Source organism: Castanea sativa, chromosome 10, assembly GCF_040712315.1.
Source record: "Castanea sativa cultivar Marrone di Chiusa Pesio chromosome 10, ASM4071231v1".
Classification (NCBI taxonomy): Eukaryota; Viridiplantae; Streptophyta; class Magnoliopsida; order Fagales; family Fagaceae; genus Castanea; species Castanea sativa.
Genome location: NC_134022.1, coordinates 912,308 through 933,946, shown reverse-complemented (window position 1 = coordinate 933,946; position 21,639 = coordinate 912,308). Strand labels below are relative to the sequence as shown.

General features: G+C 32.5%; 2 protein-coding genes across 2 annotated transcripts; one reads left to right on the top strand and one right to left on the bottom strand.

The window, feature by feature from the left end:
- Positions 1-2,944: 2,944 nt before the first annotated feature.
- Positions 2,945-11,173, top strand: LOC142612677 (cyclin-dependent kinase F-4). Its single transcript, XM_075784809.1, has 19 exons — positions 2,945-3,286; positions 4,362-4,619; positions 4,706-4,757; positions 4,854-5,426; positions 5,516-5,594; positions 5,684-5,752; positions 5,833-5,922; positions 6,019-6,157; positions 6,460-6,562; positions 6,666-6,718; positions 6,819-6,885; positions 7,231-7,339; positions 7,833-7,898; positions 8,070-8,138; positions 8,250-8,313; positions 8,418-8,534; positions 9,573-9,604; positions 10,446-10,524; positions 10,702-11,173. Exons 4-19 carry the CDS (start codon positions 5,416-5,418, stop codon positions 10,944-10,946), a joined length of 1,392 nt encoding a protein of 463 aa, XP_075640924.1. The 5' UTR covers positions 2,945-3,286; positions 4,362-4,619; positions 4,706-4,757; positions 4,854-5,415; the 3' UTR covers positions 10,947-11,173.
- A 2,709-nt stretch (positions 11,174-13,882) lies between these two features.
- LOC142614180 (mechanosensitive ion channel protein 10-like) lies at positions 13,883-20,991 on the bottom strand. The gene is made up of 5 exons (XM_075786729.1): positions 19,801-20,991; positions 15,386-15,509; positions 14,690-14,983; positions 14,332-14,534; positions 13,883-14,253 (listed from the first exon to the last, which is right to left on the bottom strand). Exons 1-5 carry the CDS (start codon positions 20,979-20,981, stop codon positions 13,974-13,976), a joined length of 2,082 nt encoding a protein of 693 aa, XP_075642844.1. The 5' UTR covers positions 20,982-20,991; the 3' UTR covers positions 13,883-13,973.
- Between the last annotated feature and the right edge of the window lie 648 nt (positions 20,992-21,639).

Below are 21,639 nucleotides of genomic sequence, written 5' to 3'. Positions count from 1 at the left end.
TTGGGATAAAACTATATAATATCCCACTAACTTTGAAGTAGTAATAAAATAGTTAGTGTGGGTTCAATACTGTGCTCAGGTTTATTAGGTTATAATTTTACTTTTCTTTGTTTGGTATTGTTCTAAAGCTCAATTAAAATAAATAAAAATAAAAAACTCTCCAACCCATGAGTCTAACCCAATCTAGGTGGTAGGATTGAACCTTTGTGATAAGTTTGGATTGAGTTGGGTTGAATTTTTTTTCAACTTGACCATGATGGGATAGATTGAAAAGATCTCTCAAACCGACCAATGCCATTCAACAAATTGTGAAACAAGTTATGTTAGAGTATATTTTTAAACTTATTCTTTTTTTTTGTTGTTGGTTTAATATGATAATTGGAGGGGGTGGAAACCCTCTGTATGACAAGAATACCATCAAATGCCAGCTTAGACTTTATTGTTTTTTTGTTTTATGGACTTTATTGTTTTAATATAAGATCATTTCACGTTTTCAAAATACAGGTATAATAGTATTTTTTTTTTAATGGTACTAGTTATTATTATTAGATTATTATTATTTTGAACAAAAAAACCGAGATAGGGAAAAACTGCGTGTGTCCTTGAAGACGAAATAGCAAAGCAAAGTCTCAATGCGTGCGTTACACCTAATACCGCAGATGATTTCGTGGCGCCACCTAGAATGCAGACGAGAAAATCTAAAAACACGTCAGCACCCACCGAAGATTCCAATTTTATTTCTCAAGAAAGATGGAATACGCATTCTCAAAAAAAAAAAAAAAAAAAGAAGATGGAATACGATGCCACCCACCCACCCAAGCAAAATATCACATGCACATTTCTGATTTTTGGTCCCAATTCAATTATAATCACTATACACCCTGTATATTTCTTTTTTTCTTTTTTACTATTTTTGCACTCCTTTTCCTAATTATTACTAAGTACCCATTTGGATCACGCCCAGCGCGTCCACGTTTGGAGTTTCAGCCTTTTTTTATTTTTTTTTGGATCAACGCTTGGTGCATTGTTCATGAGACATGAATAGTGTAAATAGACAAATAAACAGTGTGTTTTTGTGTGAATAGTAATCGAAAATTATTTTTTATTGTTTTCAGTTTTCAGCAACATAAGCGGTATCCAAACGCACCCTAAGAGTCACTTCTCCTTCTCTCTCTTGTAATATATATATATATATATATATATATATATATATATATTTATTTATTTATTTATATATTTGTATATAATAAGCAAATGTACATTTCCCTTTAATAATAAATTAGTCAGTAATCCATGCAATGCACAATAAACTGATAAAATGTTTTTTTAAATGATTTTCTCTTTCTTTTAGTTAGTATATAATATGAATTTTGAAATTATGATAGTTATTAATATACATTAATTATAATTTTCTTTGTGTATAAAATATTAAATACAAAATTCGATCATTATAATAGTTATTAATGAACATTTATTTTGAGTATGTTTTGTATGAAACTACTATAAATATAATTATGATAATTATTATTAGGTTTTTAATAAATAAAAAGTAAAATTCTGATAAAGTTCTTTATATGCTATATTTAAAGTTTTTCAATTAAATTTAAACACGTATTTGCATCGATTAATGTAGTAACATGTTAAATTCAATTGTCACTGAAAAAGACAGTTTGACGTGCATTATATTAATTAATGCAATAACATGGTTAAATTCAATTAGAGAATTTAAGTTATAGCATGTATGTACTTAAAGTTTTTATATCATGTATATGGAGTATATTAAAGTCGAAGACAATTAGAATCAAAATTATTTTACAATTGTTATAAAAAATTTGGTGTCATGTGTCCAATTTAATAATCTCAATTTTAGTGACAAGTGGCCTATTCATAATAATCATCACGAAAGCCACGATGACTATATCACTCACTTAGGTAAGATCACCTCATTGTCATTACTATTAAATTCTTCTATGTGTGAGTAAAAGTTAAAATCTAGTATATGATTTATGAACATGAGTGCTATAAATGTGAAATAAATAGTGTAGGCATGCATCATTTGTAATACATAGGTTGTGCTTAAATCAAATAGTAATAGGGACTACCAATAAAAATAATTGAGAAAGTTTAGAATACAACTTTTGTCACAATTTTTGTCACAATTATGACATGGTCAATTGTGAATGATGGAGAAAAAGTGGCAGATTCATGCAAAAGTAATTATCTACCACTTATAGACTTCCGTAAGTTATAGAGAAAATAATTGTAATAAAACAAATGAAATTAATTAAGTCAAAGAAATAAATAGAAAAGTAAAGGAAAATGCTAAAGGTACTACAAATTTTATTACAAAAAATTTATAAACTAAATGACAATGAATGTGATCTATGCGCTTTAACCATGTAATAAACGAATATTTGATTTTTTTTAATGGTTGGCACATTGGTTTTGTAAGCTTTATATAGTAAAATTTATAATATCCGATCAATTTTACAACATTCCGAAAATAACTTATCATCTCACACACACATGGGCCGACTACAATGTAAAATTAAAATTTTTTCAATACTAATTTGAGAATGTCGTGTCCCTAGCATTACTTAATTTTATTAACTTGAACCAACAAATTTCTTTTGAAAGAATTTCAACCTATAACGTGCTAACTAAAACTCATAGTAGAACTAACAAATTGTTGTGAACGTATATAAAATTGGTGGGCTTTAACAACATTTTTTTTTTCATTGGTTGTGAAACAAACGCACACAAAAAAGAGAATAAATGAGGTTCTAACATAACAACTTAACAACGCGTAACATATGTTTGTAAGCTTTATATAGTAAAATGAATTGTATCCTATCATTAAAAGGAGTGTAAAAAAAAATTAGGTAGAGAAGAAAAGAGAGAAGCACTAATAAGAAATATAGGGTTGGCAACATGATGTGAGAGTGTGACCAACCGGGGCACGATGAGTGTGGGCGTTAAGTTGAGAGAAAAAAGCCAAGGGGAACCGTAGAGAAAATAGAATGAGATCCACCCAAACCCAATAGAGGTGCAATGCATATGCAATAGCCTACTATTTATATATAAAAAGGGAAGATAGAGGCACGATATTTACTTGGTTGGCACGGAGCAAAGGCGAAGAAAGAGAGAGAGATTCAGATATATATTTGGGGGAAACGAAACGGCAATTTCGGTTGCACGCATAGAGAGAGAGAGAGGGAGAAGCTCTGGATTCCACCTCTTCCCGTCCCTCGCGACGGTGCTTATGCCGCTTGGCTTTCTCTATCAGGTCCTCTCTCTCTCACATCAGATCTGATTCCTTCGCTTTCTGATTTAGGGTTAGGGTTAGGGTTTCGTTTTGTTTTTTCTCAATTCGATTCCGATTTTGTTTGTTTTTCAAAGATTTCGTTTGACTGATGAGGATCTGAATCGCGGTATTTTTATTTTTATTTTTTTCCCTTTTGGGATATTAGGGATTCGATATCGCTTTTGAGGGTTTGGTTTGTAAAATTTGAGATTTTCTATCTGCTATTGATTATATATATTCGACAAAATTCGTTGTTTGTTAGATTTTTCTCTGTATCATCGCAGCTTTTTCAGGATTGTGAAATTTTGGATCGTGGAATTTAGATATTTCGTGGGTTTCATCAATTAGGGTTATAGGATTAAGATTCGATGCCTTTTTTTTTTTTTTTTAAGGATTATGACTTGTGAATTGGTTTGGTTTTAGAATTTGAGATTCTCATCTACTATTGATTATGCAATTTTATTTTGTTTATGTATCGTGGCTTGAGGGCTGTTGTTTTGTTTTTAGATTTTATGTGTATCGTTGCAGTTTTTTTGGAATTGTGGATTCGGATGCACTGCAGCTTTTGCTTTTGCGATTAAAAAGTTGGATTCAATGCCCCTTCTAAGGGTTATGAATTGGTTTGGTTTTAGAATTTGAGATTCCCATGTACTATTGATTATGCATTATTATTTGTGGCAACAAAATTCGTTGGGTTTAAACTGCGAGGAGGGCTGTTAGATTTTTCTGTATCATCTTACGGTGGAATTCTGTTTTTGATCATGTTTTATTATAGCCCTTAATTCAATCTCGTCAATAATATTTTTGAGGTCTTCGAATCAATCTGTGTTTGTTTGATTTCTTATTGATCACAATTCATAGTTTAATATTATTGTCAATGGCTGTATTAGATTCCGGGTTTTATTTATTTATATATATTTATAATGTATAACAGGGCAAGAACATTTTTTGTAGTTTAGTGTTTTAGTGTTCAGGGGTGAATGAAATATAAGCTTTATTTGCAATTACTTTAATTTGGAACTTATTGAGATTGAATGCTGTAAAATTTTTATGACAGGTTCTGCTGGGCTTGGATTTGAAGGATTTTTATTTCTACCGTAAGATATGGAGCAAGTCCGCTTCTGGTCAAATTGCTACCAATACAGGGTGTTTTCGTTCCAGGAAGTTCTTGACTGGAGGTTTCTCATCCTTGGAGATTTTCTTTTGGTTTCCTTTGTTAATTGCACTTAGTGGTCAGCTCTCAAATGATCATTGCAGAAGGCGTAATGCAAGATTTTTCTAAGATAGGTGTTGGATCTTTAGTGCACTTGTATAAGTAAGAGCTCTCTCTCTCTCCCCCCCCCCCCCCTTTTTCTGGGATCAAAATTTTGCTTCACCTTCTAACAAATTTTTTGTTTTTAGTGCATTGGTGATACAACATCCGGTAAAAAATTTCGGGAAAACGTCTTCCGGGGTACATAATATCTTGCATCTATTTTTGTTATTATATTTTTCTATATTTTAATCCATTTATTAATTCTCCTCTCTTGTTGCTCCTTTTGTTCAACAGGGCTGAAGTCTGCCATTCGAGCTTGGAGGTTGCTTACCATAGTTGATATTAGATAAGCAGTTGTGTTGAGTCTGTGCAGACAGCACAAGTCTTAGTTATTTTATTGTTACTCCTGATGGGTGCTAAATAGCTGAAGATTTGGCAACAAATTCTACGTAGAATATGAGGTAGCTATTAGTAGTTAGGTGTTAAACCCTTGGGAGACCGTGTCTTGAGGGATCCTGCCTGTTGGCTAGGGAAATCAATTCTGGTTGGTTGTTTGATTGTTTTAAATATGTTCTCTAGTACTTGTCCTTTCTTACCATCCATCCCGGGTTACTGTCTTGAAGTCGTGGGATTAGCAATAAATAAGGCTCTGCAGCCCGTCCATCATAAAATTTCTGGTCTTTGGCTCTTGGATGTCATGGCAGAAAATTAATGGTGGATTCAGCTGAACCAGCGAGGCAGTTGTGTATATCTTATATTATTTCCGAAGGATCATCTACTGAAGATAAATGCTATTTTTCTTTAGTGAGTTAGTATACTTTTCTTGAATAAAGAAGGGAGTCGCGTTTGTTCCACAATGATGGAGAGGTGAGTTGTGTTACTGTGGGACTTGCTTTATAGTATTTATTTATGTGATATCATGTGGAATCCTTACAGAAGTTTTTGGTCTAATCTAGGTACAAGTTAATCAAGGAAGTTGGTGATGGAACATTTGGATGTGTTTGGAGAGCTATTAATAAGGAGACTGGTGAAGTTGTAAGTGTTTTAAAATTCATTCCCTTTATAATATAGTCTATGTTGTTCCTCACCATTCCTGTTTCTAATTTTTCGTTCAATTTTAACAGGTTGCAATTAAGAAGATGAAGAAAAAGTATTACTCGTGGGAGGAGTGCGTAAATTTGAGAGAAGTGAAGGTAATATGATCTTTCATAATCAATGCTCTATTTTGTGGCTGCTATACTGCAAATACATGATGGGTTTCTTGTTATCGCAGTCATTACGGAAAATGAGTCATCCAAATATTGTGAAGCTTAAGGAAGTCATTAGGGAAAATGACATCTTGTATTTCGTGTTTGAGTACATGGTAAATGGCATCTGTCCTTTCTAATTTCTTGCTATAATTGTGAGAGCTAATTATTAATTGGTTGTTTACATTTAATTACTTAATGTTGTGCTTCAGGAATGGAACCTATACCAACTCATGAAAGACAGGGAAAAGCTTTTCTCTGAAGCTGAAGTCAGAAATTGGTGTTTTCAAGTTTTTCAAGGTCTGTCTTACATGCATCAGCGTGGATATTTTCATCGTGACCTTAAGCCAGGTAATTGTCTTCCGTTGTTATTCATGGCCATCTTGGTGAAGTTGGTTGATTGAAGAGAAATCAAAGGGTATTCTGAAATATGAACAAAAATGCTCTGTTGAATTTGTTCAAAGAATCATATTCTCATGGAATATATTGCATGAAAAAAATTACAATATCTTTATTTATATTATATTGGAAATTATTTGAATTTTATATGCTTAAGCCAATGCATATCAGTTGTTATTGTATCTGCATATTTTATTTTGTCCGTAGATTCTTTTATTGTAGTATACAACTGACACCTGCAAACCTTGTTGCAGAAAACTTGTTGGTTACAAAGGACACAATCAAGATTGCTGATTTTGGTCTTGCTCGAGAAATCAACTCGCAACCACCATATACGGAATATGTCTCAACACGTTGGTATGTGTTTTCTTCATCTTCTTTCTAATCTATGAGCCTCTGCTTGTATATTTGGTATCAAGTTGTTACTGTGGTATTTTGACTTCTAATATGTAAATTACAGGTATCGAGCCCCTGAAGTGCTGCTTCAGTCATACCTGTATAGCTCTAAAGTTGGTTAGTGTTTAGTTCGAATAAACTTGTGGCTTACTTATATAGATGCCAATGGTTTTAATCATAAAGTACTTACACTTGATTTTTCCATTCTGACCTCTAGATATGTGGGCAATGGGTGCTATAATGGCTGAATTGTTCACTCTCCGTCCTCTTTTTCCGGGTATTAGGTACTTATATTTCCTTATATGAGAATTGAGTATCTATTTTTCCTGTTGTTTTCTTTTACAAGGAGAGGCTTAAATTGCCAACCACTATGCTGATTGATTTGATAATTGGGGTAATGGTGCTGTTTTTTATATGGACATTATTAGAATCTACTTAACAGCATATAAAATAGTTAGCATACTTCTTTTGCGCTTCTCTTTTTGTCATTTTATGAAGTTGCTAAAAGGTCAAAAATATTTTTGTTGTCTGAATCCTGGTTTGAAGATTGATAATTATTCAGGTAGAGATCTGCTAATTGGATGGTCATTAATTGATAGCGATCCTTCTGTTCATAATAATTCTTGCAGTGAAGCAGATGAGATATACAAAATATGCAGTGTTATCGGCAGTCCAACTAAGGATTCCTGGGCTGATGGACTTGCTTTGGCAAGGGATATCAACTACCAGTTTCCCCAGGTCAGTTTTGCTTTTCTGGATGTGGTGCATGCATTTTATATGCATGTGTCGAAGTAGGTTAGAAATCTTGAAATTTTCTGTAGGTAGGTATAAAAAAAATATTTGCATATTAGGTAGCTTGACTTCATCTAGTGCTTTAGGCTTGGCCATGTTAGCTAGATGTGGCAAAACACAGCTAAATTCTTTGTCATCTTGTAATTTGGATGGAGAGAGGCATTTCTTACTGTGAGGGGATTTGCCAATGTTGGCACTCTATGATCTAATGGAAGATAAAGTAGTTCAAAAATATATCACTTTTCAAATTTGATTTCATGTGAACAGCTGAGTCTGATGATACCTATTCTAAAAATTACGTGGTTCTGAGTTTGACCATTTGTGATTTCATCCTCTTCGTACCATGTGACAGCTGAATCTGGTGTTACTTATTTTAAAAATTAAGAAAGTTGAAATGTATGGAAGTTTAATATTGCTTGTAATTTGTTATTTGACACAGTTTTCTGGTGTTCATCTTTCTGTATTGGTTCCATCTGCAAGCAATGATGCGATCAGCCTTATGACAGTGAGTAAAAATTCTGTAAAAAATTGAAGCCTTTTCTTTCTCAGACTCTATCGTAAGATATATTATGTTATTTTAGTTCTTAAAACATAAGAGAAGGAACTTTCTATCTTTCCTTTCTATTTTTATGGACACTTTCTTGTTTGTTCTAATTTTTTCTTTTTAAAAAACTAGTCACTTTGTTCTTGGGATCCTTCCAAGAGGCCAACAGCTGCTGAGGCCCTTCAGCATCCTTTCTTCCAGGTATTGATTAATCTTCTTATATCTGTGTGTTGATATTTTACTTTGAATTTGAGTTAGATATAGCAAGTAATGTTCAATAAAATTTAAAGCTGAACTTCATTTGTGTGGCAGAGTTGCTTTTATGTTCCGCCATCCCTGCGTTCCAGGGTTGCAGTTGCTAGAACCCCTCCCTCTGGTTTGTCTTCTTCATACTTAACAGTTCCTTAATTTTAAGTGCACCAACTTCTGGATTGCTTTACCTGTAATATACATGAACCTAACTAGATATCATAATTGCAGCCAGAACAAGGGGAGCATTGGAACAACAATCTGCTAGGAGACATTCTGGGGCTTTATCTACGTCAAAGTTAACCAGCAATTATCCTTCTCCTAAGTTACATGCTTCCTTAAGCTCAGGTGGTAGCTATAATAGATTTTGCATTTTGAATTGTCTTTCTGACTTCTATAACTAATATTGTTTTACAAGGTATGATCTGTGGCTAGTTGTCTTGTTTAAGATGAGCTCATGATCTCTTTATATTAGGACACGCACTCTGGGATACAGATTCAGATTTCTAGGGTTGGATAAAATATGAAGCACATAGTTTGCTAAGTACTCAAAGTAAAAAACTATTACAAGGATATATAAGCCATATTCAGGAAAAAAGACTTTGTACATAGCATGACTGTGTAAGGTGACAAGCTTGAGTTTGGAATGCATGGAATTTATGAACAATAAACTGGAAGACCTCCTAGATGAATGCATGAACTTGCAAGGAAGTTGCTGGTCTCTGCTACAGTAAACTAGGGTCATTGAATGTGCTACATCTAGACTTGAATCCTCTACCTAATTTTAATTTATAAACATATGGGCACTATGCATAACATTGTATACTGTCAAATCTGATAAGGCAGATGTTATTGGTAAATAACAGACAGTAGGGTTATCTCAGTGTGCTGTTGCAAGTCACGTGTGAGACCTGAGAAACTGAAATAAGTGCTGCACAGAGAAATGAATCTAGCGATTAGAATGTCTCATTAATGATCCAATCCATATTGGTAGGCTTTTGGCGTACACTTTTATTATCAAGTTGAGCCTAATATGCCACTTTCATGAACCACGATTGAACTGTGTCAAAAATCATGGTTTGTGCAATGCTTTTTCTTCTTATAGTTCAAGAACATACAAGGTTCCATTATCTGTTGGAATATGTTTTTAGGGTTTTGGTGTATGCTTTTATTATCAAGTTGAGCTTAATATGCCCACATTTTCACTAACCACGATTGTACTTTGTCAAAAATCATGGCTTGTACATTGCTTGTTCTTATAGTTAAAGAACATAAACTATAAACCCTAAAGAACATACAAGGTTCCATTATCTGTTGAAATATGTTTTTCTTTTAAAATAAGATGTGGTATGCTATATTCTCATCCTATACTAAATGTTCTTACAGGTGTGCAACGCAAGCTGGATTTGGTTGACCAGGTAAGATGCTGAATAAATTTTCTGTATACTTTGTAGTTTTTGTGCTTATCTTTGATTGCTAAATTAGAATTTGTTATTATTATTTAATTTTATTTTAGCTTTTTGTAAGATTAGGTCGAACATGTGTTTGGGTTGGTCTTTTTTCTATTCTGTTTTTTGCCCGTGAACCCTTTTTCTTTTCGGGATGAACCAGTTTGTGCCCAGACTGTTTGGCTTTGTCCTGCAGAGCTTCTCTCTCTCATGACTGTCTTAATTTTAATGATTCTCATGAAAGTTGATTGTGCACCAATTTGTCTACAGTAATGATTTTCTTGGAAGTCAAATACTAAGTTAATGAATGAGATGTTTGATGATTATGATTTATAGGAAAAATATTGTGTTAATACTGCTAAAAAAGAATAAAAAGTTCATTGTGTTAAGAGTTAGCCATTAGTTGCAGTTAATACTGAGTTGCTTCATATGATATAAGAACCCTGGCTATGTGATGGAGAAAAAAATGTGATGGATATTACTGATAAACTAATATTTGAGCATTCATAAAAAGTTCATTGTGTTAAGAGTTAGCCATTAGTTGCAGTTAATACTAAGTTGCTTCATATGATTTAAGAACCCTGGCTACGTGATGGAGAAAAATTGTACTGGATATTACTGATAAACTAATATTTGAGCATTCATAAACAATCAAGATATTGTCATTTTTCATTTTCATTTGTTGTGAATTTGGTTTTTGCCTTCCATACTTCATTTCTGTATGTTAAAACAAGTTATAGTTTTGGCAATGCTTTCTGTTTGTTAAAACAAGTTTTAGCTGTGTGCCAACTCCTATGTTTTTGTTGTGAAGGACATGAGTAAGAATGATAAATCTCTCAAGAGCTCTGTTAGACAACCAAGATATCAGCCACCAGGAAAGAGCAGCCCAAGTAAGTTTAAGCTGAAATACATCTTATGTTGCTTTCTTTTATTCTTTGCATTTTTTTTCGATTTTTAAAATTATTCCTACAAATTAAAAGTGAGTTTTATACTACATTTTACATTTTAATTCTCCAGAATTTAATGTATAGGCCTATATGTTTGACTGTATGCCTATTGGTTCACAGCCTCCACTAACAAGGGAAGGACTGGTCGGGGAGTTTTGGAGTCCACTGAGAAGTTAGCAAACATGTCCCTTGGTTCTCGGAGGCAGTCTGTTGGGCAGCCACGTCACTCTCCCATGAAGACTGTAGTCCAGTGCCCTCCCATGAAGGCTGGAGTCCAGTGGAATTCTGGATCCGGCAACATGTTTCTCAGGCATGCCCAGGACATTCAGCATGGCAGAACATATTCGAGGAAAGTTGTGGGCTGAATAAAACGCTCACTGACGGCATACATATATATTATATATGGAATGTGCCAGTACCTGCTATATCAGTGGTTTTGTGCCTACCTTTTTTTGGTTAAGACAAACATACGTACCAAGTCCTCTGTCACTTACATTTGTCCTAAGATTGTGTGTCCTAAGATACTGTCCTCTGTGCTGTTGACTTAAACTTATTTGGTTGGAAATGTTTGTTGCTTGTTAAGTTTTGCTCAGTTTTTCTTGTGCTTTTGAAGTGCTTTAAATGTTCATTGGTGTAGAGGACCTTGCAGCAGCCTGTAGGGCACAACAGATTTGGATTGGTGCAGTAGGTTGATGGGTTTTGGCCATCCTAGTTGAATCATTCCACCATGCAATGCTGTGAGATGTAAAAGTTAAGGGGAAAAAACAAATCCTCTTACCATTCTAACCTTTCACTTTTTTATCATCTTTAACTAATGCATCTCACAAAAAGTGATAATTGCGTGGTGAAATAGATCTAAATTTAAATGATGCCAAATGCCAAACATACTAAAATGGTTATAAAGTTAAATTACAAATTATAGCCTCTAATTTTGTTTAAAATTCAACTTAACACTGTACCTTTAATAGCTAATTTTGTTTAAAATAATGCCAAAATATTTATGAAGTTAAATTACAAATTATCGCCTCTAATTTTGTTTAAAATTCAACTTAACGCTGTACCTTTAATATCTAATTTTGTTTAAAATAATGCCAAAATATTTATAAAGTTAAATTACAAATTATAGCATCTAATTCTGCTTAAAATTCAATTTAACACTCTGCCTTTAATTTCTAATTGTGTTAAACTCGATTTAACACAGCCTTTAATTTCATTCAATTTAGTTCTACGATGTAATTTTGTTATTCTAAGAACCATTGATCTAAGTTCGTAGCCTGATTTAGGCGATAGGATGTTGAACACTCACCTTATCCTGTGAAATTGTTATGGCAGCTGATGGACATGTCATTCACCATAGAACATGGATCAAAATAGAAATTTGAAATTTTAATTAGGAGTTAAAAGAGTATATGATGAACTTATGACCATGTGCCTGTATGCATTGATCGAAACTTATGAATTCTAGAGAAATTACAAAGGAAGTATGTTTTGACATGGATTTGATAAAGATTATGGATCAAACATACGAACATGGCAAAGAAATAAAAATTAAGAACATGTAATAACATGCATGAGAACTTAAGAACATGGCAAGAGCGAACATAGTTTTACATGATTTTCCTATGAACATTTGAAGAACATGCATGCATCATAACATTTACATCTTGGCTAGAATTGAAACGTCGTAATAAAACATGTTATTTTAAGCATGGAAACATCGTGATAATTCTAAAAACACATTCAATAAAAAAATATAATAACATAAAAATGCTAAATTATATCTGCATAAAAATTAAACAAAAAAGTTAAAAGTGGAAAGAGTTCACTAAATTTCTTGAGGGAAGGCATTGAAGGAATCACTTGTACTCTGAGACTAGAAAGATTGGATGCATGATGACTATTCTTTGCTTTCTCCAGAGCTCTAAGGGAATGGTGTACCTTGAATGGAGAGTCCTCTTCTCAATTTAGAGAAGGGTAAAAATGGTGGATCTTTTACAGATGATTGATTCAGGATTGGAAAAGTTTTGATTCGAAAAGATGGTGAAAGTGGGAGGGAAAAGTTGGAAATTTAAATCTTGAGGGTCCAAGTATGTTGATCTACTCTAGGATTTGTCCCACTATTTGCCGATCAACAAATGGGGGACTAGTCCAAGTACTGATCAACACTTGAGCCTAGTTTTAGCTTACATTTTTCAAATTTTGGACTTCCAACAGTCCTTTGAGTAGGAAACTAGCTGTTGCTTGTGAAATATTTCAATGTTTTGCTAATTTATAGTTAGAATATCATAATTTTGATATTCATAAGTCTATTATTTTTTTAATATTCTTCTTTAAACAAGATAATTTCAAAAATTATCAATATCTAATATTCCAACTAATCCAATTCATGCTTTCCCACGATTATTTTAAATCCAAATTAGTAGGGTTATGATACTTCATTAATTTAAATTAGTTTCCCAATGGACCAATTTAAATTGATCGGTGATTAGATCTAAATCATGCGGACACATTCTAATCATTGAGTTTTGATTTTGTGATATCTTTTGTTTCAAAGGTCTAATCGGGCCCATGACATATTGTTTTGATTGTTAAAATTTCAAGATTTATTTTAAGTAAAGTATATAAAAATCTAATAGTCAAAATTATGCTTTTGCCCTAGGGATGTAAAAATCATTTTGCCCGTGAATGTTATAAATGGGGTGTCTACTGTCTACACATGTGAAGCAAAATTCTTGGTTTTGCCCTTGAAAAATCCAAAAAATATTTTAAGTTAATTAGAAACTTAAAATTAACAATGTGATCAAAATTATTGGCACCCAGCAATAACTTTGTGAAAACTATAAACTAATAAGAATTAAAATAACAACCACGCATAAACTCTAAACATTAATCTCACAAATATAAACTAACCAAATATTGAATACACCCCAAATGCTCTCAGACTAACAAATTCTTTAACTAGGAAAAGCTGTCAATTCTTCACCAAAGTTACACCACTTTTATACATAGGGCCAACCATACCTTATCAACGTGGGATCAACACTTTTAATATGATTAATGCACCTATTTATTTTTCTTCTATCCGATCGATTTGTGACTTTAAATCTAATAAGAAAATCTCTAAAGCACGTATTTCTATATGAGTTATACTAAACAATTCGAAGTTTAGAATTATTCATATAACGAGAGTTGAAGGTGCAAACACAAGTGTAAAGCACAACAAGATGTTCTAAAATCCATCTTAAAATTGGGATAATCGTAATCCCAATGTTCTAGCGTCATAATTAGAATAGCCTGATAATTTAATACAACCCATCTAAGATGCAGAGTTATGGGGTAGTCGAGCTTTAGAAAAATAGGTCACCAACTTTTATTTTTTGAACTTCCAACGTTCAAGTCAATGATGATTGTTGTAGCATCCTCCCATTCTCAATGTTCATTTTTGTGAGAAGAATCTCCTGAGGAAGAAGATGATACTTAATGCCAAGTGTCTCAAAGATCTTCTTCAACTCCAATAAAAGCTCTGTAATCCGACTGTTTCGTTCACCATAGTTTTGATGGTTGATGGTGTGTTGGACGCATAAACACATTTTTAATTTGTGCACATTCTCTATTTCTTTCACTGTTACGGAGTGTTTTGGATTCCAATACTTTGGCTTGCTCTCGATGTATCTACATTCACAAGAGTATAACACTTTTTAATACAAATGAAAAGAAAGATGGTACTAATAAATAAAAGGAGTAACTTACGCTTGTATGGCCTTCTTAAGTGCAATGATAATCTCCATTGATGTTGAGAGATCAATGCTAAAATCAATGACATCACTCATCTCTGGACTTCTGTAAAAGTTACTTATCGGCTTTGTGAGCAAAAGTGAGTTAGGGTAGTAGATTTTCTCATTATCATATCGAAGAAAAACAGTTGTCAAAATGTTCATCTCTTCCACAATCATCTGTCCCCAATATATAAATGTAAGCACAAGTAATATATATATGAACACTGACACACACAAGCAAAGCAAATTTTTTAAATATAAATGTAATAAGAAATTGTGGAGTTAGAAGATAGTGTACGTGTATTTACAGTATTGTTTTAAGGTGAACTCACCTGAACACCATCGATGACACAACGATCTCCTATATCAAAAGGGTGCATAATGAAGACGAAGATGATAGATTCAAAGATAGTCTTGCAGGTATTATGGAATGCGACACTGAAGAGAACTAGCTGGGTTATTACGAAAAAGATAATTTTGGTTGTCGCCAACTCCATCACTAGTAGGGACACCACAATAATTATCACAATAACAACTGAGCTTGCTAACTTATGAAGTTGTTGCACTGCTGTCTTGGTATCATTCAATGAATGTGCTAGAGATTTTCGTTCAAAGTAAGCTCGAACCTAGTAGTGATTGCAAAGTCATTAGAAATAACAATTTTGAAATTCATTATCAATAATATACTTTCAAATACCATTTAATCAAACAAGCTCAACAAGTAACAAGTATGAACGTAAACTGTTACCACTTAAATTGTGCTAATTTGATATTGGTTGAGTGTTTCAGTTCCTTGATATATGCCAAAAAAAATAATATGTAGAGGCTGAAAGCTTATTAAAATATGTGCTAGAAGTGTTATTGGAATTTACAGAGTTTGATTATGTATGAACTTAATTCTATCGATCTTATGTTAGTTAATATATCTTACCAAGAGACACATAATCAAATTCCATCAATTTCACACTAACTAATTCTTTAAATTGATCATATTGAAACTTTACATAAACTATGGATATAAAACTTACCACCCAATTTTTAAATGAAGACTTGGAAATCCTTCCGGTCTCAAGCGATCCCTCAAAGAGTGGAAAAATTGTATGAATCTCAACTCTCTTTAAAAATCTCATTAGATCATCCTCTTCAATATACCTACAACAATCATGATTTGACATATTATGAATGACCATGTGCTGAGAATTGTGTGTAGTAAAACTCATTAATATTTTCATAAATTGTTAACAATTTATATGGAATTTATAAGATATAAACAAGAGTGTAACAATAGATATTATTGTATATGAATATTGATTTGTAAATTTAAATGCTTAATCATGCATACATGAACTCTACTCATCAATCTTGCTAACAATGGTTTCTATTTTTTTTTCTTGAATAGTGGTTTCCATAATTACTGGTATGTGACAAGCACTCAAAGCTTTCAATTGAAGTCAAACATAAGACGTTATGATTCTAGAATATAATATGTCCACATTGTGTTTGGAAATGGTCTCTTGTTTCTAGCTGTACTAAGCTTGGTCTTATATATATTGCTTGTCAAAATTCTAACTCTCACAAATTTCTAAATTTCTAATTTCTGATGATTTAAGAAAACCCAATGATTTTCAACACCAAAATGTCAATCTCTCTCATATGACGTAACTGCTTATCAAATTTTGAATCAGTTGATGAAGCTACTTTCGTACTCGTCTCGTAGTACCAAGTACTAACAATTACGTAATAAAGGGACATTCACTAATGTTCCTTAGAAGACAAGCAAGTAATGGTGGCTCTAGAAATTTTTGTTAGGGTGTTTCTTAAGAAGTATAAATTACACAATATAATAAAAAGAGAAATTTATATATTGACAAAAAAAAAAAAAAACGCAAATACATAAAATTTATAATTGCATTTTATGAGTTTTCATATTTTGAAATCGTTGCATGATAGTCTCATAATCAATGCTATAAGCTACATCTCTTTCAATGTATACAACCAAGCAACCATTCATCCACTGAATGTAGAACAAATTATGAACAAAGTTTAATTTTATTGGTATAAAAAAAAACTGAGGGTATTTCAAAATTTGTTTTGAAGGATAAACAAATAATTTTTTTAAAATTATTATATATAATTTTTTTTTCAGGTCAAGGTGGTACTGGGATCACCCTAGCCTTCACGTGGCGCTGCCCCTGCAACCAAGGTATCTTTATATACAAGTTCTCAAACCTTCATCAATTTATTTATATTATTGAGAATCAACATACCTAGCTAAAGATAAATTTTTTCTTCAAATTTGTCTAAAGAATGTCAATCAAAGTCTAAACAAAACAATCAGAACTTGGGTTATCCAAAATGACATGAATCTGAGGATGGGTGGACTTGCATAGGGTTGTCGGACTTTTTTTAGCTTTAATATTTGGTCTGATCATTATTGACACGTAAGATTTAAGACAATAAAACAATAATATATACTCTTTTGCATAGTCAGAATATAGAAATCAGACCAAAATCTCTGAGAGAGCTAGTTTTCCATCCTAGTTGATTCGTGATTTTAGCCATTTATCTTTGTCCTTGTGTGTCATAAGAATTAATATATGAAGTCCTTATTTATTGGAAACTCACAATCACATGAATATATTCAAGGTTATATTCCTCCACTCTGCATATATAGATATATATTCCTTTTGTCAAGGGATACTCAGTCACTGTGCTGTGAATGGTGGTCCTGCATTATAAATTAGTGGATGCTTGGGTGTCGATCATGATCATGGTACTCAAAATAAAAAATGAAGCTAAACTGACCAGTGGATACTTTACAATCACTGAGTTTAAATTAGTGGGATAAGCCGTACTAGAGCTGAACCCTGCAGATGAGTGCATGCGAGGATATACTGAACCTTTTGAAACAAGAACTCTAGTGCTACATGGACCACTCTTGTATTGTGGTGGGAAAAAAAGTCCGACTCTTTGTGACATGCTTGGATTTTGTGGCCTATTCCACTAATTCTTCCTTCTTGGGGTTCAATAACAACGTTAATGGTGATAGTTACCCCATATGTACGGAAAACACATTACGTTCAAAATGCTCAATGCCATATCAGCAGACGCCTATTTTGAAATCCTCAAAATATGATTTTAGTCAAAATTGTAAAATTGTATTTTTAAAACATGATTTCATATTAATTATAACTGAAATAGTGTTAATTTCAAGAATTAATTATATGATTATATATAGATAATTTTTTAAATAACAATTTGTTTGAGTGTAAAACTACTTTTAATTAACTTATAACAAAACACAATTAGCAAAAAAAAAAAAAAACAAATAAAATAGTTTCAAATGGACAACGAGATCAAGCCCACCGATCGTGAACTTGAGGTTTGCTTGACCAAATGTTTGTATTAAAATTTCAGCATGATGTTAAGCTTAAACCCCAAAGAATAAGAGGGTTTAAAAAAAAAAAATTGATGATCAAGAAATTTAAACTATTCGGTATAGGAATTTGAGCACTATGCAACATCACACTCATATTGTGTAGGTTCCCCTCACTCGTGGGGTCCACGCAATATGAGTGTGATATGATATCATGTCAAGAACTAATTTAACAAGCAATGAATAATATATAATTAACGTTGATATACTACTTTCTTTTTGAGAATAATGGTGATATACTATAATATTTCACTACCGAGTAAAGTGTTATTAATATTTGCACTATTTCTTGAAAATCTAGTTGAATTGTAATTGAGATTTTTCGTAATCATATATATATAGATTAAACCTATTTAGTATACACCCTATGTGGTATTAAATATACACCTGCATGACACATTCAAAATTCAGATTCTCGCATTTTAGAATGTTTCAATATTCTGGCCCACACAATTTGTGTAATTTCAATTGAAAAACGATACAAAGATAGGAAAGAAAAAACTGCTTGAATGATATGAATTCAAGAAGCATGAGTTTGACTTGCATTAACAATTCCATTCTTACATACTCTTATTTTTAGTTTTTACAATCCAATTTATAAACTCAAATTTCATGATTCCAGTTACATCACAATTGTAAACTTGTGTCTGATTTTTTAAGTTAGCATGTGAAGATCAATTTTTGTGAATTAAATTGAGGAAAAAAATATATCACACCTGCCACTTAAGTTGATAAACAAATTATACATTAATATATAAACTAATATACCAACTCAGTTATACACTAATATATGAACTAATATACATTAATATTGGCTTTTATATAAGATAGGAGGAAGAGTTGGTTATTTAAAAAAAATTAATTAATTATATAATATATATTAAATATATGGGTGGGTTGGGTTGGGTTTGACAAGTTTGCAATTTTATGATCTAAACTCAACTCGACCCGCTATCAAAAAATTTATTTGTAACCCAACCCACCAAGCCCTAAAAACCGACCCAACCCTGCGAGTTAGGTTGGGTTGTGTTAGTTTTGGTAGATTGGTGAGTTGGCTGCACACCCCTAATTGACAAGAGTCTTACAAAGCTGGCTATATATAGTTCCCTATTCTTTTCTACTAGGGTGAAATATAAAAATCACTCCTGAAATTGGGGATATTGTCAAGCAATATCAAAACTTTTCATTTTGCCCTACTTCATACAAATAACCCTTAATATTGTTTGTATTCTATTTTCCTTGAAACAAATTTCTGGTCGAATTAATTGCCAAAATGCAATCTTTCAATGACTACATTCTGGCAATAATTGTACAAGCGTGTTTAGATAACAAATATTGGTAGATAGATAATAATAAGGATAGAGAATGAAGTAGAGGACTTAGAAGAATTGAAGAACTTTCAAACGGTGTTAAGTGTCCATTGTACTTATAGGGTCAAGTTAAAAAAAAAAATTCTTGGTAGAGTATGTGTAGGGCATGAGTCCAACTTCAAGAGTGACTTTTGTATTTTACCCTTTTTATTATTGCTAAAACTTGGGATGAAACATCTGCAAACTATTTGTTGTTGCTGGATAAAATAAAAACTACGATGTAAAACATTTGATGAAGTGACATCATAAGGTTTTTTATTTTTATTTTCTCATCTAAGTGAAACAAATTAACTACCTGCTATCTTAAATGTCAAACATTACTTTGATTATTCTCACGGATTTGAATTGAAGTCAAATTAAGGCTAAATTAAAACTCCAAAAAATTCTGCTAAGAATTTTAAAATTGATATAATTAAGTATATTAATCATATGGCTCTTACCTCTTATTTTGTTAAGCAACATAAAAAATTTGAAAATACTAGCTGCATGCATATATACATGCAAATTTATAGTCTTAGTAGAGATCATGAAAAAGAACCCTAACAAGAAAGAAACAATAAACCCAATTATAAACTAATTATAGTTGTCATGCAAGTATTAAGACTTAATTAGAGAGAGGAGGATAAAGAATAATTACTTGGCACCCGGTTTGGCTACATTCTTGAAAATCCTTTGAGCACAATTCCTAGCCTCCCACTCGCTGTTAATCTCAGCCTCAGCCTTGCCAAAGTCATCAACAGTCTTTGAAATTGTTGATAATCTAGTGTACCTCACATAGTTAACAAGCCTCTTCACACTCCATGTGGAACCTCTCTTTTGCACGCTCAGCTTCCTCAGCTTCTCCATATCAATTTTCCTAGACCCCAACTTCTTCAACTTGTACATGTTACGATGGACTTGATTGATCTCTTCATGCTCATCGTCCATCAAAGGAGGACCCGAAAGTGCTTCCAATATGTAATGGTGGAAAACACTTTCTTTCATCCTGTCAAAGTAGGTTGTGACATGAAATGATGAGGCCAGAATTTTGACCAAGATAATCTTGAGAAGCCAAATAGTTGCGCCTAATAGAACAGCCACCAATGCCTGGAAAAACTTTTTCAGTATTCTATTTTCCTTCTGGACTTTGTTGTTAAACATTAAGGTCCATGCAAACAAAACAAGGCCTAACCAGACACAGTTTTGGACACTCTTTCTAAGTCCATAAACGAAGTATAGCACTCTTTCTTTGAGCATGAAGTTCCTCTCGATTAAGAACACTGCAAAACCCATCACCCAACCTGAAACCATGCGGCCACTGAAGGTAACCATTACCATTATGCACCATTTCCAGACTTCCCAACCCCATATAAGTTCGTTTTTCAAGGAAGTGACTGTGAGGGAACACATTAAGCAAGCCATTATGATGATAAATAAAACCCATTCCACAATGAGTCTCCATTGGACTTTTCGAGTCTTCTTCATTTTGTACCTTTCTGATTGTCTTGTTTCTCCATCATCGTCCTCAAGTTTTTCGCTCCATTCATCATCATTGTCTGTGGATGAATTGTCATCTTCAAACTTATGGGTTTCAATGACCCAAGATTCAGCTGCGATTGTTGTTCTATACGCAGGTGGATTGTTGAACTCTGCGAACCTAGACTTTGGTTTGGAGAAGCTAAGACGGCGTAGGGATTTCTGGTTTTGAGTCTTTTCTTCTGCTGCAAAATGGTCCTCATTGAGCTCAGCAGCCATAGATGGAGCTCTAGAATTTTGTTGGTCTAAGACGAGAACAACTTCATCATGAGAGTTTGCTCCTTCAATCTCTGCTGGCTTCATCTCTCTGGCTAGCTTTTGGTCTTGCTCTTCTCGATAAAGTTGTTTGCCTATGCTATAAAAGTACTTCTTAGTCAGTGTACTTAGAAAATGATTCCCAAGTTGTTTGCCTATGCTATAAGATAACAAGTAACAACAGTGACTTCAAAGATTAGTTTAACTGATATGATATTTTTGTTTAGAGGGTGTTTGGTAGAGTAGTTTGAAGCGAGATATTTATAGGTTTTTTAAATATATATGGGTGAAAAAGTATGTAAAAAGATATGTAATGTTGTTTAAAATATAAAAATGTGAGTTTGAGATGATTAAACAAACAGACTCTTAATCTTTTTAAATGAAAATATTTAGGTTTAAATTCTAAAATTTAAATTAATTTTTTATTATAAAAAACTAACATTTTAGAGAAATGACAATCATTTTATAAAAAAAAAAAATCCTTACATGAATAAATCTTTGCTTTTTTAATGAATTACCTTTTTATTTTTTTGGACTGAAGTAGTATTGCTCGCATTTTGGACTAACTTATTTTTGCTTTATTTCTAGTAGTCTCTCTCTATTTTTTTTTTGCCCAAATTTAGAGAATTTTTTTCTTTCTATTTTATCTATCAACTTTTTAAAATACTTATTTCCAACAAATTTTATACATATTCTTTCCCTATCC